Below are 14363 nucleotides of genomic sequence, written 5' to 3'. Positions count from 1 at the left end.
CCTGTGACTCCAAAAGAATATGACGATCAGCATACAATACCATTAATCAAGGTTTAGGACCTCTGTTTTGCACAACAGGAAGGCGAGAGAGTGGGGACCATACCTTGCTTATTGGCATGTCCGTCTGGACAGAGACGGGTCCGACGATGCGTGGACCGCGGCGAGTAGGGCGCGGCTGCGGTCGTCAAGGACTTTTTTGTAGAGTTGATGGTTGCCGCTAGCCGAGAAGTCAAGGTCGTCATCGTGCTGTTCGCGGCTTCCTTGATGTCATACGTGCGAGGACTCTAGGCCGGCGGCGCGCTGTTCGCTACTGGCGGTGGGCAGGGCTCGTGTGGGCGATGGGTCAGGAGGTAATGGTGGCGCGTATGGCGGGCGAGGACGCACCGTTGTTGTGGCCGCGGCTAGGGCAGGCGAGGACTCTGGGCGGAGGTCTTTTAAGATGCGATGATCGTGAGCGCTTCAACAAAGGCCGAGAGGCCCAATAGAAGAGAGCCCATTAGGGATGGTGGCCGTGAGTTGAAGCCTCCGTGATGAGTCTCAAGTTTTCAATTATAGTAGAGATAAATATCTAAATTATATAGATTAACAAGACAAGCTTGACATTACAACTTTACTAGACTCGTTATAGAAACTACTTTTGTAATTCATTACTCTTTTCATTTGAAATAATATGTTTTCAAAGATATTGGTGGTCAATGCTAGAGAAGTTTGACTTTTTATGACTTAGGTCAAAGTTATAGATATATGTGATCGGAGGAAGTAACTATGACTTTTTGTTTGCCGGTTGTGTTGTCTTATACTCTTGTGCGCCTTTATATGATGGCATATAAATTTATGCCCACACAGTTGATTAAAGCACGGGAGCAGCAGCAATAATCGTAGCACCAGATACAAATGCAGCAACTCTTGCTACAGAAGCATGCACAACAGCATCCGCAAGAGCAGCAGCAGCAACGGCGGCAGCAGAAGCAACATCAGCGCAGTGAAAACAGCAGCAAAGGCTCACTGAAAGCATTGGCCCATTACTAGAATCAAACCCGACCTCAATGCTAAAGTCACCTGCAAGATCATCTCTAGCTTCAGGGTACCGTCCACTCCATTTTATTCTGTAGCATTTACATGTGAGGACATATCTAGTGCAAACCTTTGTCAAATTTGATTTGGCTTTCTTCCAACTGTTATTAGGCAAATCTTCCATAGATCAGCTGGTGGCGTGTCTGGTTCATTACTGCAAGCTCAGGTCAGGAGCCGGCCACTTCTGGGATCAACACAGGTTGATAGTTTATATTCAGATATTATATCCTTCTATTGTTAATATCCGTAATTGATGGGGGAAGTTTCTATCAGGATATGAAGGCAGAAACAAATGTAGCTTTGAACCTGAGAGCTGCAGGTGCAGATGGATCACTATTTGGAGCATCAGGTGTCTGACATCGAACTCTCTTGTTATTTGATGCTTCTGTTTAGTACAATCACTTGTTTTTTCACAACTAAAGCCCTTCTGAATGTAGAATTCAAAATAAAAATATAACCTTGGGATATTCTTCAGTCTGCATGTCTAATGGAGATTTTAAGGGCTACACTGTTTTTTTTCTCGAACAACGCAAGGGCTACACTGTTATGTTTGTAACATGCTTTTCCATCTTCGTTTTCATGCTTGGCAGGCTCTAATCAGGCGGGGAACAATTTGACCTTGAAAGGGTGGCCTCTCAAAGTTAGTTCTTCACCTTTTCTAGGCTTCCAGTCACTTGCATTCTAAGTTATAATTGGAAGCAAGTTTGCCTGTTACACATTCTTGTGCTCTTAAGACACGTGTCCTTTTGATCATAACTATTCAGGGTTTAGAACATCTTCGATCTGGATGATGTACTATGCAAGACAAGATTGTATGTTATATATGTATTGATCTCCATGTGATGTATGTGTTTCTATATCTTTATGCGATGGACCTTAAGCTTGAATCTGGGTATGATATGTGCTACATATTTTCTCATTGTATTTATTTTTTTATATATTTATAGTGTCCTGTGGAACAATCTGTCGCTATAAATACATGTACTGTTGGATGATCTGTCGGTATATGCCTAGTAACAGAGCATCTGTCCCTAAAGAGTAGCAGCAGACTATCTGTCGCTAAAAAAATTTAGGGCAATGGACTATCTGACGCTAAAAGTACTGTCTGACGCTAAAGATTTTTAGCGTCAGGACTTACAGCGTGTGCAGAAGTCTGTCGCTATAACTTTTTAGCGTCAGACTGTCCGTCGCTATAGCCGCTTTTAGCGTCAGACCATCCGTCGCTAATCTTGGTATTGTGGTGTAGTGTGCCCAACTAGCCGGCTTTTGGTGCCCTTGCCGCCTCGCTCCCATAACCATCACCAACGCAGACACGGCAACCTTCCCAACCATCTCTCTAGACTCTGGAGCCCCCAAACCTCAATCCGAAACCCTAACCTTATACCTCGCTGGAGAGGAGCTCGTGGAGGTCGTCGGAGGCGGAGCAGTAGTTTACGAGCACGAATTTCATTGATAATCAGGAGGCTAGGAATTCAACATATTTTCTCAATGAAATCATTTGACCCATAAGTAGCACAATTCTTTGATTTTTGTGAGGAATGTGCAATGACAGTCGCAGGCACTTACTATATTTGGAACCTGAAGATGGGAGAATAATTACCATGTTATTGTGGACTATGATGAAGATGGAAGAAGTTGTGTCGCTCAAGGCTGTCCCTAAATAAGAGGGCATGCACCAGCGTGGGATTGCGGCTCCCACGCCTCTCATTGTCAGCAAGTAGAAATTTCTTTAACACCCTCTTCTGCTTGACATGGTATAGCCCCACCCAGCATGTCCTGCTGTCTCCTAGAAGAATCACATCCTGCCCTGCGGCTTCCACGTCGGCGTTGACCGCCCAACATGCATGCTGCAACGGTGCCGGCAAATAAACCTGGAGACGACGTGTCCAGCTCTTGTCATCATTATAGTCCTCCAGCACCGAAAGGTGCATCGAACCATCGAGAAAATCCGCCATGGCCAGCATCCCGTCCATCTCCAGCAGGAAGAACTCGGCGACGCCGTCCCTCCTCCTCAGCGGCGGGCGGGAGATCCGCCGGAACGTCTCCGACACGGTGTCAAACGCCAAGATCTTGTACTTGTCGTCGTCTCTCGCCATGAGGTGCTGCACGTTCTCATCTGTCGAGAAGATGACCCGGGGATGGCGCAGCCAGTGAAGCTTGCCGCGATGGTTGAGGGAACAGATGGGCTGGTCAAGCCACAACCGCATGACGGGCAACGCTTGTCCCAGCCACCGGGCTTGGGCGGCTTCGAGCGAGTAAACGTAGTGCGATCCCTGGTGGTCGCTCGTGAGGCACAGCAGGCGGTGCTCGCGGGATGGCCCGTGGACGTAGAAGCCGCAGGGCAGCGTGAAGATGCCGGTGGGACGAGGCAGCACTGCCGTCCACTGCCGGGTTACCGGGTTGCAAACGTAGTAGCTGCTGCCGCCGCGACCTCGCTGGAACAGCAGGAGCCCGTCGCACGAAGCGATCAGATTGTAGCCTCGCCAGCAAGATTCCTTGGGGTACTCAACGTCGAGGCACCGGCGCTGAGGTTCGTCGAGGGCGGCCGCCGGGATGCTTTCGAGCGCGCCGCTCGGACCGTGGCGTTGGAAGATGAGCTCCAGCGGGCGGCGGCGGGCGTGGGCGGCGGCGAAGGCTGGGCTGCTGGCGATGCGGCGCCACGCCCTGCAGACGGCACGGGAGCGGAGAACGGCGGCAGACGGGAGGCGGAGCAGGATCTCGGTGACCACGTCGTCGTTCAGATCTTGCGGCGCTGCTTCTTCCGGTTGAAACGCCATGATCGCCGTTATTCTCGCGGGTCTTGGACCGATTGATTTCCTTTATATTATGCTACGGCCTATAGTACATGCACGCGTATATATAGATACGTCCACCAGGAGCTAGCACACGTCGCAAATCCGGACTCCCTCCCTCTTTCATACACCCAGTATCTCGTCCAAGCATGTTGTACCTACGTATCCTTATCGTGGATCTGCAGTAGCGCAAAAGTGGTGCATAACGAGTCACGATCGTAGAATTCATACGCACGCGCGTGTCTACTAACCGGCCTTTTCGCGCTAAACATTGCTTGTTCTTTGTTGCGGCCACGTGTGTTTGGTTCCACAAAGTAAAGTCCCTATCACATCGGATATTTGACACTAATTTGGAGTATTAAATATAGACTACTTATAAAAACTAATTGCACAGTTTGAGACTAATTTGCGAGATGAATCTATTAACCCCGATTAGTTCATGATTTAGCAACGTAGTGCTACAGTAAACATATGCTAATGATGGATTAATTAGGCTTAATAAATTCGTCTCGCTAATTAGCCACGACTTCTGAAATTAGTTTTATAATTAGCTCATGTTTAGTCCTTCTAATTAGTATCCGAATATCCGATATGATAAGAACTAAACTTTAGTCCTGGATAAACACCGGTGCCACAACGATGATAGACACCGGGACGGGACGACACATGGAGCCCTGTCAGCACTACCCATCGCCAATTCGCCATAGCCCATAGGCCATACAACCGACCATCCTTTGTCAGCACAACTTGTAATCTTTTTCCAAGGAACAATGCAAAGACTTGCATTTCAAGGGGTTCCTTCCCCTTTTTAGCAAGTTTTAGGGGTTTCTTAGTGTCGGTGTTTCGAATTGCCACCAACGGATAAATTTGTATTATTGTGCGTCTAGCCCGGATGGTGTGCTAAGAGGACATGAGGTTTATACTGGTTCGGACAGAATGTCCCTACGTCCAGTTCGTTGCTGCTGCTCGTGTTACTAGCACTGAAAGTTCGTAGTATGGGTTACAAACAGTCGAGATAGGGACAGGTCCCAAGTCTCTGGTGGTGTGTGTTGCGATGAGTTCCTATTTGAGTTGAGTCGAGTCGAGTTCGGATGTATGCTATGTGCTCTGATCGTTGGTCCGATACCCCCTAATGGGACGCCCTGCTTTCCCTTTTATAGGCCAAGGGAAAGCAGGGGTTACAGCAGAGGGAGAAGAGAAGAATCAGAAGGAGAAAGAAGTTCCCCAGGATCACTGGGTCCTTCTTCTCTTCTATGCGGGTCTCGCCGACCCTGTAGACGTCAACAGGGACAACTTCACGTCGCGGCCCTGTCCGTCACTGGCGCCATGTGCAGGCGTCGTCTGCCGGTCATGGCGCTCCACTCCGTCTTGGCGGTCGTCATGGTGAACTGACGCGCCCGTCAGTGTTCGTCATGGTGAACTGACGCTGTTCCTGACATGAACCCCCAGGTATGGCCCGTCGTGGGTCGCGGGATACATCGAGGTGTGCCAGTCTCTTCCCTGGCGTCAGAGCTTTGACCTAGACCCATACGCATTGACTTGGAGTGGTTGGCGGCAGTATGGGTCTTCGTCGGGCGAGGCGGAGCCCGTAGCCTCGGGGTCGGGCGAGACGGAGTCCTCCCCCAGAGGTCAGGTGAGGTGGAGCATAGACCCAGGGGTCGGGTGAGGCGGAACGCAGACCCAGGGATCGGGCGAGGCAGAGTCCAGCCCTAGAGGTCGAGCGAGACGGAGCGCAGACCCAAGGGTAGGGCGAGGCGGAGCACAGACCTAGGGGTCGGGCGAGGCAGAGTCCTCCCCCAGAGGCCAGGCAAGGCGGAGTCCTCCCCTAGAGGCCGGGCAAGGCAGAGCCCACAGCCTTGGGGTCGAGCGAGGCGGAGTCCTCCCCCAGATGCCGGGCGAGGCGGAGTCCTCCCCCAGAGGCCGAGCGAGGTGGAGCATGGACCCAGAGGTCGGGCGAGGCGGAGTCCTCCCCCAGAGACAGGGCAAGGCGGAGCCCGCGGCCTTGGGGTCATGCGAGGCAGAGTCCTCCCCCAGAGGCCGGGCGAGGTGGGGCACAGACCTAAGTGTCGGGCGAGGCGGAGCATAGACTTAGGGGTCGGGTGAGGCAGAGCGCAGACCCAGAGGTTGGGCGAGGTGGAGCTTGCGTACCTAGGGGTCAGCAAGAGCAGTAGTCGCGCTCTTGACCGCTCGGATGAAACAACGTTGATGGTTATTAGCTCCTCCTCTTCGGGTACCCTAGTATTGGTCCCTAACAGTAGCCCTCGAGCCTGCGGAGGAGTAGAATACTCCTTCGGAGGTTTTTCTAAACAGAAGGACTCTAAGGGCCCTGGCCTTCTTTTGTCGCCCATGACATGTCCCGAGGACGGTGATTCCCTCTCCTCGAGGTCGAACCCTTCGCGGGTACGGCCGTGAGATTTGGTGGGCCGTTAGCTGGCTAGTTCGAGTGGGGTCCCAGCATCCTGTTCATGGGTATCCGGCTTGGGTTAGTTTGGTGATCGACTCTAGATTCTTGGCTATCGATCCATATAGTTCTCGGGTCCATTCGACCGGTCCCGAGGGCTATGTGCCTTTCTTCGAGGACAAAACCACAAATCGTAACTGACCGATACTCAAACGTGAGCTAGCATGTCCATGGCGCTCGTGCGCGTGGGTATTGGCCACTTGCGGGCCCATCCCTTATTCTAAGGGTGATCGGAGCAGTCATCGAACCCGTCGATGGGCCAATCCTTCGAACTCCTGGGCCCATGCGGGCCGTGGAGGTGTTTTTTTATCCATATCCCTCTTACTTGTGACGAGTCATGGCTCGTCCGGAAAGGCAAAACGTTGGGCGAGCTTTCTAAGGGAACGGATAGAGATTGCATGCACACTTCCCACGGTGGGACGTTGTGGTAGATCATGGTAGGCACAGAGATCCAGGCAGACGGTTGGTTTCCTCGCATCCGTCGCCCCTATAAAACCAAAGGGTTCACCCCTAGGGTTCTATACCTTGCCTCCTTGCCTCCGCAGCCATGACCGCCGCCACCAATCGCCTAGGGTTCCCTGTCTCTACATCCCCACCGCCATCGAGCCCGCATCCAACTGTCCTCACCTCCAATGGATCCATGGTGCCGCTCTTACATTACCTTCCAGCGCATGGAAGGTCTCGTCTGTTGCGGTCTTCTTCGTGTGTGGACCTCGGCCAAGGAGTGGTTACTGCCCGGCGAGGAGGAGCTACCATCGCCGCCTGACGGCTATGTGGTGTCATTCACCCACTTCCATGAGCATGGGTTCATGACCCCCGCCCACATATTTCTTCGGGGGGCTGCTTCATTACTACAAGATTGAGCTGCAACACCTCAATCCCAACAGGATCCAGCATATGGCGGTGTTCATTGCCTTGTGCGAGGGATTCCTACGAATCAACCCCTACTTTGATCTGTGGAGGCACTTCTTCGCTGTCACCCTCTAGAAGAAGAGGGAGAAGAGCGGTAGGTAGGAGCTGCACACGCCGATGGGGTGCACCGGCATCCACCTCCAGAACAACCAGGTCGGCGAGTACCCATCGATGCGGCTATTAATGTGTTTACACCAAAAATTAGGAAGAAGAACATGGGAACTCGAAGCTTCCAAGATCATGTCAATCAAGGAATCGATTGCATAAGGATCGATATCAGCTGATTCAGATGCAGCGCTAGAATCAGCTCTCTTCGAATGACGTCAGCAGATAACGACAATGAGCTATGGTTGGCGTCGGGAAATACATGTTGGACTCTACAAAAAGAGAAAGATTAGGGTCCAAGTTATCTTAAGTTAGGAATGTTTTCTTTTATACCAAAGATTGTAATGAGTCATACTTAAGTAGGATTCATGCTTAGGCTCCGGGTATAAATATTGGACCCAACTATTGTAAAAGGACATCTAACCAATCAATACAAGTTATTTTTTTGGCTTTACACCAACCCTTAGGAGTAGGAGTAATGTAGATCTTGGCGAGTTCTTCAACAAGCAGGGCTGCATCAGTCCGGTCGACCTCCGACTTGTCTGTAAGTACCGTCATGGTTTATACTTCTCTTTGTACGGCTGCATCGGTTAAGTTCGACCTCCACTGCGAACTCTAGTATAAGCTAGTTATCGACTCTTATCTAGTTCAAGTACGGCTGCATCGGTTAAGTTCGACCTTCACTGCTCGAATTAGATCAAGGTCAAGTTATCGGCTCTACCTAAGGGTGGCGTCCTTCGGGTGGATTCATTACGTTACCGATCTTGCTAATGTCCTTATTGTCATTAATTTTCAGCAACATCAACCTACCCGGTCGAGATCGATCTAGATCGACCTTACATCCTTTTAGTCTGTCGTTTGCTTTGTTACAATACGATGTTTCTTACTTTAAGCGATGGGTTATGTTTCATTGGCTATTCTATTTCAATTTTGATCGTGCATAGTACGCGGTTAAGGCATGTTTGATCTTGAGGAGGTTTGCTGGCTGGTTAAATCTGGTCTATAGGTCGCTGCTATGGCTGCAACGATCCGGTCGATCCCCACCGATGGCACTTTAGATCGAAGGATGCTAGTTGGTAGATTTGTTCTTGATCAGGCGTGACCTAAACTGTTTGCTATGCCTGCATCGGCTAAATAGCCGATCGCCTATGCTTTAACGCCTATAGTGTGTCTTTATGATTCTATTAAATATGAATAGATCTGTTTACTTTGAAGGTTTGATTTGTTGTCTTTATCACGGCTGCCATCGATCTGCTCAAACCCCACTGTTAGAGATAGCAGGTTAAGTCTGATGAGTTCATAGATTTATCCATGTAAAATAGTCGATTGTTCACATGCTGTAGTCCTTTTTCCACCTGAATCGGCTATTTCAGTCGATTCGCTTGAACATTCACACATATAGCATTCTTTCGGAAAGCTTGTCAATGTATAGATGGTTTTATGCATTCTTCGGTTTTGGTTTGTTATTATCATCATAGCTGCCATCGATTCGGTCGAACCTCACTGTTGATGGTAACAGATTAGATTCAGAGCGTTTGTAGATACATTCGTACTAAACCATCAATTCCTTCGCATGTTATATCATTTCTCATTAGATTCATCGGCTCAATGCTTTACACTCGTAATATCCACATAGCTAATGATTTTGCTTATATCCACGTGTATTGTACCTGTCAACATAAAATCAATCGTGATCCACGAGCTTCACAGCCCGTAACAGCTGATTTCTTCGCGTATCGGCCGTTTAGTTCGATTTTTCCGTCTGGCTGGTCCCGAAGTGGCACACTTAGAACTGTATGGGCAAAGACCGGCATGTTCCACCTTATATTACTGATAAACTTTCTCTCCTTGTCAATTGTAGGTCAAATTGATTGGCATGCCTTGAGAGAAATACGCAAGATCGACTAACCCTGCGTTGAAGCCAAGCAGATCTCCAGGCTCATCCTAAGCAGATCCTTCTCGCTTGCTGTGTGCCTGGCGCATTGACACATTTTTGCGCCAACACATGTTCTGGCACACCCGGTGGGACCACAATCGTCATGATGATTTACAACAACAATGACATCCTTATAATACCTTATGAAGACCTACTAGTAAAGATAAAGATGTCATCAGCAAGCTATAGAAGAATTTCAGAATAAGTGTTTATTGTCCTACACCAAGACACATGACAATAAAGTTGTTCAGAAATATCCACTACCAAGAGTTCTATTGCATGGATAGTCAGATACAGACGAAGCTAAAGATAGGCGTTTATTCGTAGAAGCTGTAAACAATTCTGTTCATAATGCTATATTAAACCATAATACAGTCTTCTTGAACACATTCCATAACACCATAAAAGAGGTGTTTCATGGATATCCAATTGATCAGGTTGGACTGGTTTACTACAATATTCCACATCCATCGACTCAGGAAACTAATCAAGCCGGTACTAGCCATCAAGAAGCAGCACTAACTGGTAATGATGATATCTAGGCAATTTAGAGCTCATCTAAGCAAATTCAAGGTACCACCACCAATCAAGTACAAAATAATCCTGGATCATCAGTGCAGCATGTGCAACAACCGAAGGGGTAAGGACAGAACCAGATGGTTAATTTTGGCACATCAGGCCAAATACCGTCGTTGGCTTAAAAAATAGCACCATCAGTTCAAATGATTCATAGAGATATAGATCCTAACATCTACAACTAGATACTTCAAGCAGCAAACCAGCAAAGGACCCAGCAGATAGAGATTCCACAAGGATATCATTATGGCATAGATTACAATACCCTTCACATGATTCCAAATTCGGGGTATCAAGGTACCCAAAATTTTAATCCACATATGGATCAACAATTGTAGAGAAATTCAAATTCAAATGCTGATGAGTTGTTGCTTAGAGTGACCGAGATGATGAAGAATCAGTTCGATTTGAAGCCAAAAGGGTAGACCTTCTCGTACAAACGCCCATATCCAGAGTGGTATGATTTGGTCGCTCTTCCTATAAATTACAGGCTCCCAGAGTTTGCTAAGTTCACTGGCCAAGATAGCACAAGTACAATAGAACATGTCAGTCGGTATCTTACACAGTTGGGCAAAGCATCCATTGAAGAGGCTCATCGAGTTCATCTCTTCTCCTTGTCCCTATTAGGACCAGCATTTACTTGGTTTTCATCACTACCAGTTAACTCCATTGCCAATTAAGCTGACCTAAAGAAGAAGTTTCATACATATTTTTATACTAAGATAGGAGAAAAGAAAATTACCGATTTGATGACCATAAAGCAGAGAACTAATGAATCGGGCATTGAGTTTCTTCAGAGATTCCGAGAGACCAGAAATTTGTGCTTCTCATTGAACTTGATTGATGATCAGCTAGCTGCTTTGGCTGTTCAAGGAATGTTGCCAACGTGGAGAGAGATGCTACTTGGACAAGAGTTTGACAATTTGGGTCAGTTGGCTCAACGAGTGGCAGCACTCAATAGCCAATTTTAGAATATGCGTAGAGATACCCGTTTCTAGAAGAGTGCCGCAATTGGCGAAACCTATAATCCATATTTAGTTGATAACGGCTATGAGGACTACGAAGAAGAAGAGGTTGCCATAGCTGAATGGAATTAGGGTAAGAAGATAGTAATGGTGTCAAATCCTTGGGGAAGGGGAGTTGAAGAGAGCTATGATTTCGATGTCACAAAATCAGACAAGCTCTTTGATTTCTTACTTGAGAAGGGACAGATCAAGTTGTCCGACAATCATGTTATGTTGCCCCCTGATCAGTTGAAGAATAAGAAGTTCTGCAAATTTCACAACGCCACTTCTCATTCTACTAATGAGTGCAGAATTTTTTGGCAAAACATACAGAGGGCTATTCAGCAAGGAAGGCTCAAATTTGATACACCTCGAAAGATGAAAGTTGATGATAATCCTTTCCCAAGAGATCAGAACATGGTTGATGCTAGGTTGCTCAAAGGAAAAATTAAAGTACTAACATCAACTAGATCAAGAGAAACTAGAACAGTCGATCCTAAGATGAAAATATCGACTGATAAATGTACAAAGATTAGAAGGCATCGTGACCAACAAAAGAGATGATATGAGTAGGGAGAGATATCAAGGGATGGGGCGACAAGACCGCATGTTATATCTCAAATTTTGTTGAATAAATGACAGCGGTAGAAGGAAAAAGATTATCAGCATTGGTTAGAAGAGCAAGAATACCAGCGTCAATGAGAAGAGGAGAGATATGAAAGAAAGCAAGTTGAATCACATTGAAATTGTCCTTTCTTTAGACATCGTTGAAATGAAGGTTTGAAATTGCCTACTAGAAATAACTGCCCAAAATGCAGCGAGCAATATTGAGAGTTTAGGCAATCTTAAGCCAACCACCGGTCTATCCATGCTCGAGATGAGTACCATCATAATAATATGGATCGGCGCTTAAAAAATAGAAGTGTTCATGATCGGCTTGGGAAGCGAGTTGTTGATTAAAATTGGACTAATTATGAAGAAAAAAGTAATGAGGAAGGATATGTTTGGCAGGAAGGCCAATGGTGTCTAGGAGGTTTGATAAGAAGCTAGAAAAGGAGGGTGCAACGCCTAAGGAACAGAGAGTTAGAATAGGCTTAGGCGTCTGATAGACCTCAAGTGTGGCATGCTAAACAAACAGACAGTAGGGGTCAACCATCGGCTAATATTCAAATGGATTTTTTATTACCATCATAATTTAGAGCTCCAGTAGACCAAGAAATCTATTTGGATTTTGATGAATTAGAGTATGAAGAGGTAGTTGCCAAGTTAACAGTGATACAGTAGGCTATATTTGATAAGCCAGTCAAACATCGGCACTTAAAGGCTTTATATGTAAAATGTTTTGTTGATGGGAAGCCGATGAGCAAGATGTTGGTAGATGGAGGTGCTTCTATCAATCTTATGCCTTACACTACTTTTCACAAGCTTGGCAAGGGACCAAGAGATTTGATTGAGACTAACATGATGCTTAAAGATTTTGGGGGTAATGCATCCATGACCAGGGGGCAATGAACATCGAACTAACAATTGGAAGTAAAACTTTGCTCACCACATTCTTCGTCATTGATGGGAAAGGTTCATACAGTCTACTCCTTGGTCATGATTGGATTCATGCAAATTATTGTGTACCATCAACCATGCATCAATGTTTGATTCAGTGGCATGGAGACGATGTTGAGTTGGTTCGCGCTGATGAATATGTGAGTATTGCAATAGCCGATCTAGTATATTGGGAGCTAGAAGACTTCGAGTGTTTTTCTGGCAAGTTATGGGAAGGAGGCTTCATTAAGATCAGTAATGAAAGCCAACAGCTAATCCAAGCAATCGGCTCTGAGAGTTTGTTTTAATGAATAATCCAATGGATGGCACAAGTGGTAAGTTAGGGCATGGCTTCGCGTCGGCCGGTGGATTAAGGGAGATAGGCATTGGTCCTAGAGATAGGCCTAGACCGACGTATGTGAGCGCTGAGTCGAATCCTAAGTACAAGCCAGAGTTGATAGATTTATTAAAGAAGTTTAAAGATTGTTTTGCTTAATGAGATGCCTGGCTTAGATTGGTCAGTTGTTTAAACTTTGGTCTGAAGAGTTCTGGTGCAACCTATCAAGAAGCGATTAATGGAAAGTATTTGAAGGAATATTATCATAGCATTTGGATCAACACTTGATAGCTGATTTGTTTAGTCATCGGCTCTAATAGCCAGTACCAGAAGGGTATCGCCTTTAGTTCAAAATTAACCCAAAAGGGGAAAAACCGATACGAGATGTATCGCCTATAGAGCAAAAACAAACATAGAAGCAACCATGATGTATACAAAGGCATTGCAGAAAATACATAGATACAACATAGAAAGATGGAAGATTTTGTTCATTGATCAGTTTACCCTAAATACAAACTAATTGAAGACATTGTTTATCACATCCTAAGTGGATGTGATGTCCACGATGGACTCCACTGCATCGACGAACTCCTCGATCAAGTCCTCATGCTCCTCGGGGCCATCACCCATCGAGAAACTGGTCTCCATGGTATGGAGCTCGTACCCGGTCTGGACCTGTGCCGCGCCCAGCGCCACCGATGTGCCATGATGGACGCCATGAAGGGTGATCTCCTAGACGTGGACCGAAACATCATGGAGGCGGGCGCTGATGAGGGGGCCCTAGGAGTTGACGGCCACTTTGGCCACATTCGCTGCTAGATGGAGGGACTCCAATTGCACCATTAGGGATGGCAATCACAGAAACAAATGAACTATCAAGATAAAGACAGTAGAAATCAAAGTAAATATGTTCTTGGAGTCCATCTTACCCGCCACCATGGCATCGGATTCGGCCAGCCACGCCCGAGCAGCGCTGGCCTCTTCCTCGGCGGCATGAAGAGCGGCTTGAGAGACCCAGAGGCGGATCTCAAGCTGACCATTTCCCCGAGTTGCCTCAGAATAACAGTCCTGGGCTACCCTCCACTCCCGGAGGAAACGCCGGGCATCGTGGCTGTTATAGGAATCAGAGGAGTCCGACGACGAATCCGACGCAGAGGCAGCATCAGATACAGCATTGGAGGGCTCGCTAGCCCTAGGAAGAGGATGAAAGCTATCATTCAAGACGAACCTATAGACAAGTTAGAAAAGTTCATCGCCATGCACATAAGATATTGATCTCACCTCATGCATTGAAGGCGCTAGCTCACCGGCATGTCCTCCTCCAGAATCTCCTCCGCCGCACGTTTGCCTCGGTTGTCCTCGCCGGCCATGAAGTTTGGTTGGATCTACAAGAAGGGGGGAGAAGGCCGCTATAGAGTTTGCGAGGGTGGAGAAGTGCAAAGGAACATGAGCGGTTGCGAGTATAGATGTGTTCGAGGCCAGAGGCCTTGGCCGGTATTTGAAGCCACGAAGCGAGGTGGTGGTCATCTCGAGATGTGCAAAAGGCAACCGCAGTTAATAGGAGGCGAAGCACCACCGCACTAATGCCAAAAAGAATGTGGCTGAGAACAGAAGATTGAGGGGTTTT

The 14363-nt window shown here is 47.3% G+C and overlaps 2 protein-coding genes across 2 annotated transcripts; one reads left to right on the top strand and one right to left on the bottom strand.

The window, feature by feature from the left end:
* The first annotated feature begins 999 nt into the window (after nucleotides 1–999).
* On the top strand, nucleotides 1000–1865 carry LOC136457396 (transcriptional corepressor LEUNIG-like). The gene is made up of 5 exons (XM_066457430.1): nucleotides 1000–1084; nucleotides 1186–1273; nucleotides 1348–1423; nucleotides 1665–1714; nucleotides 1839–1865. Exons 1-5 carry the CDS (start codon nucleotides 1047–1049, stop codon nucleotides 1863–1865), a joined length of 279 nt encoding a protein of 92 aa, XP_066313527.1. The 5' UTR covers nucleotides 1000–1046.
* Nucleotides 1866–2678: 813 nt separating this feature from the next.
* Nucleotides 2679–3851, bottom strand: LOC136457384 (putative F-box protein At1g50870). The gene has a single exon (XM_066457421.1). It carries the CDS (start codon nucleotides 3849–3851, stop codon nucleotides 2679–2681), a length of 1173 nt encoding a protein of 390 aa, XP_066313518.1.
* Between the last annotated feature and the right edge of the window lie 10512 nt (nucleotides 3852–14363).

This window comes from Miscanthus floridulus, chromosome 1 (genome assembly GCF_019320115.1).
Source record: "Miscanthus floridulus cultivar M001 chromosome 1, ASM1932011v1, whole genome shotgun sequence".
Lineage (NCBI taxonomy): Eukaryota > Viridiplantae > Streptophyta > Magnoliopsida > Poales > Poaceae > Miscanthus > Miscanthus floridulus.
The sequence above is the reverse complement of the archived record's forward strand: the minus strand, read 5'-3'. Positions and strand labels throughout refer to the sequence as shown.

Bases quoted from the DNA above. Each gene is read 5' to 3' on its own strand.
- LOC136457396 (XM_066457430.1), top strand. From the start codon at position 1,047: ATGCTAAAGTCACCTGCAAGATCATCTCTAGCTTCAGG. The intron at 1,085-1,185 runs GTACCGTCCACT...AACTGTTATTAG, and splicing joins AGATCATCTCTAGCTTCAGG to GCAAATCTTCCATAGATCAG. The intron at 1,274-1,347 runs GTTGATAGTTTA...AGTTTCTATCAG, and splicing joins CACTTCTGGGATCAACACAG to GATATGAAGGCAGAAACAAA.
- LOC136457384 (XM_066457421.1), bottom strand. From the start codon at position 3,851: ATGGCGTTTCAACCGGAAGAAGCAGCGCCGCAAGATCTGAACGACGAC.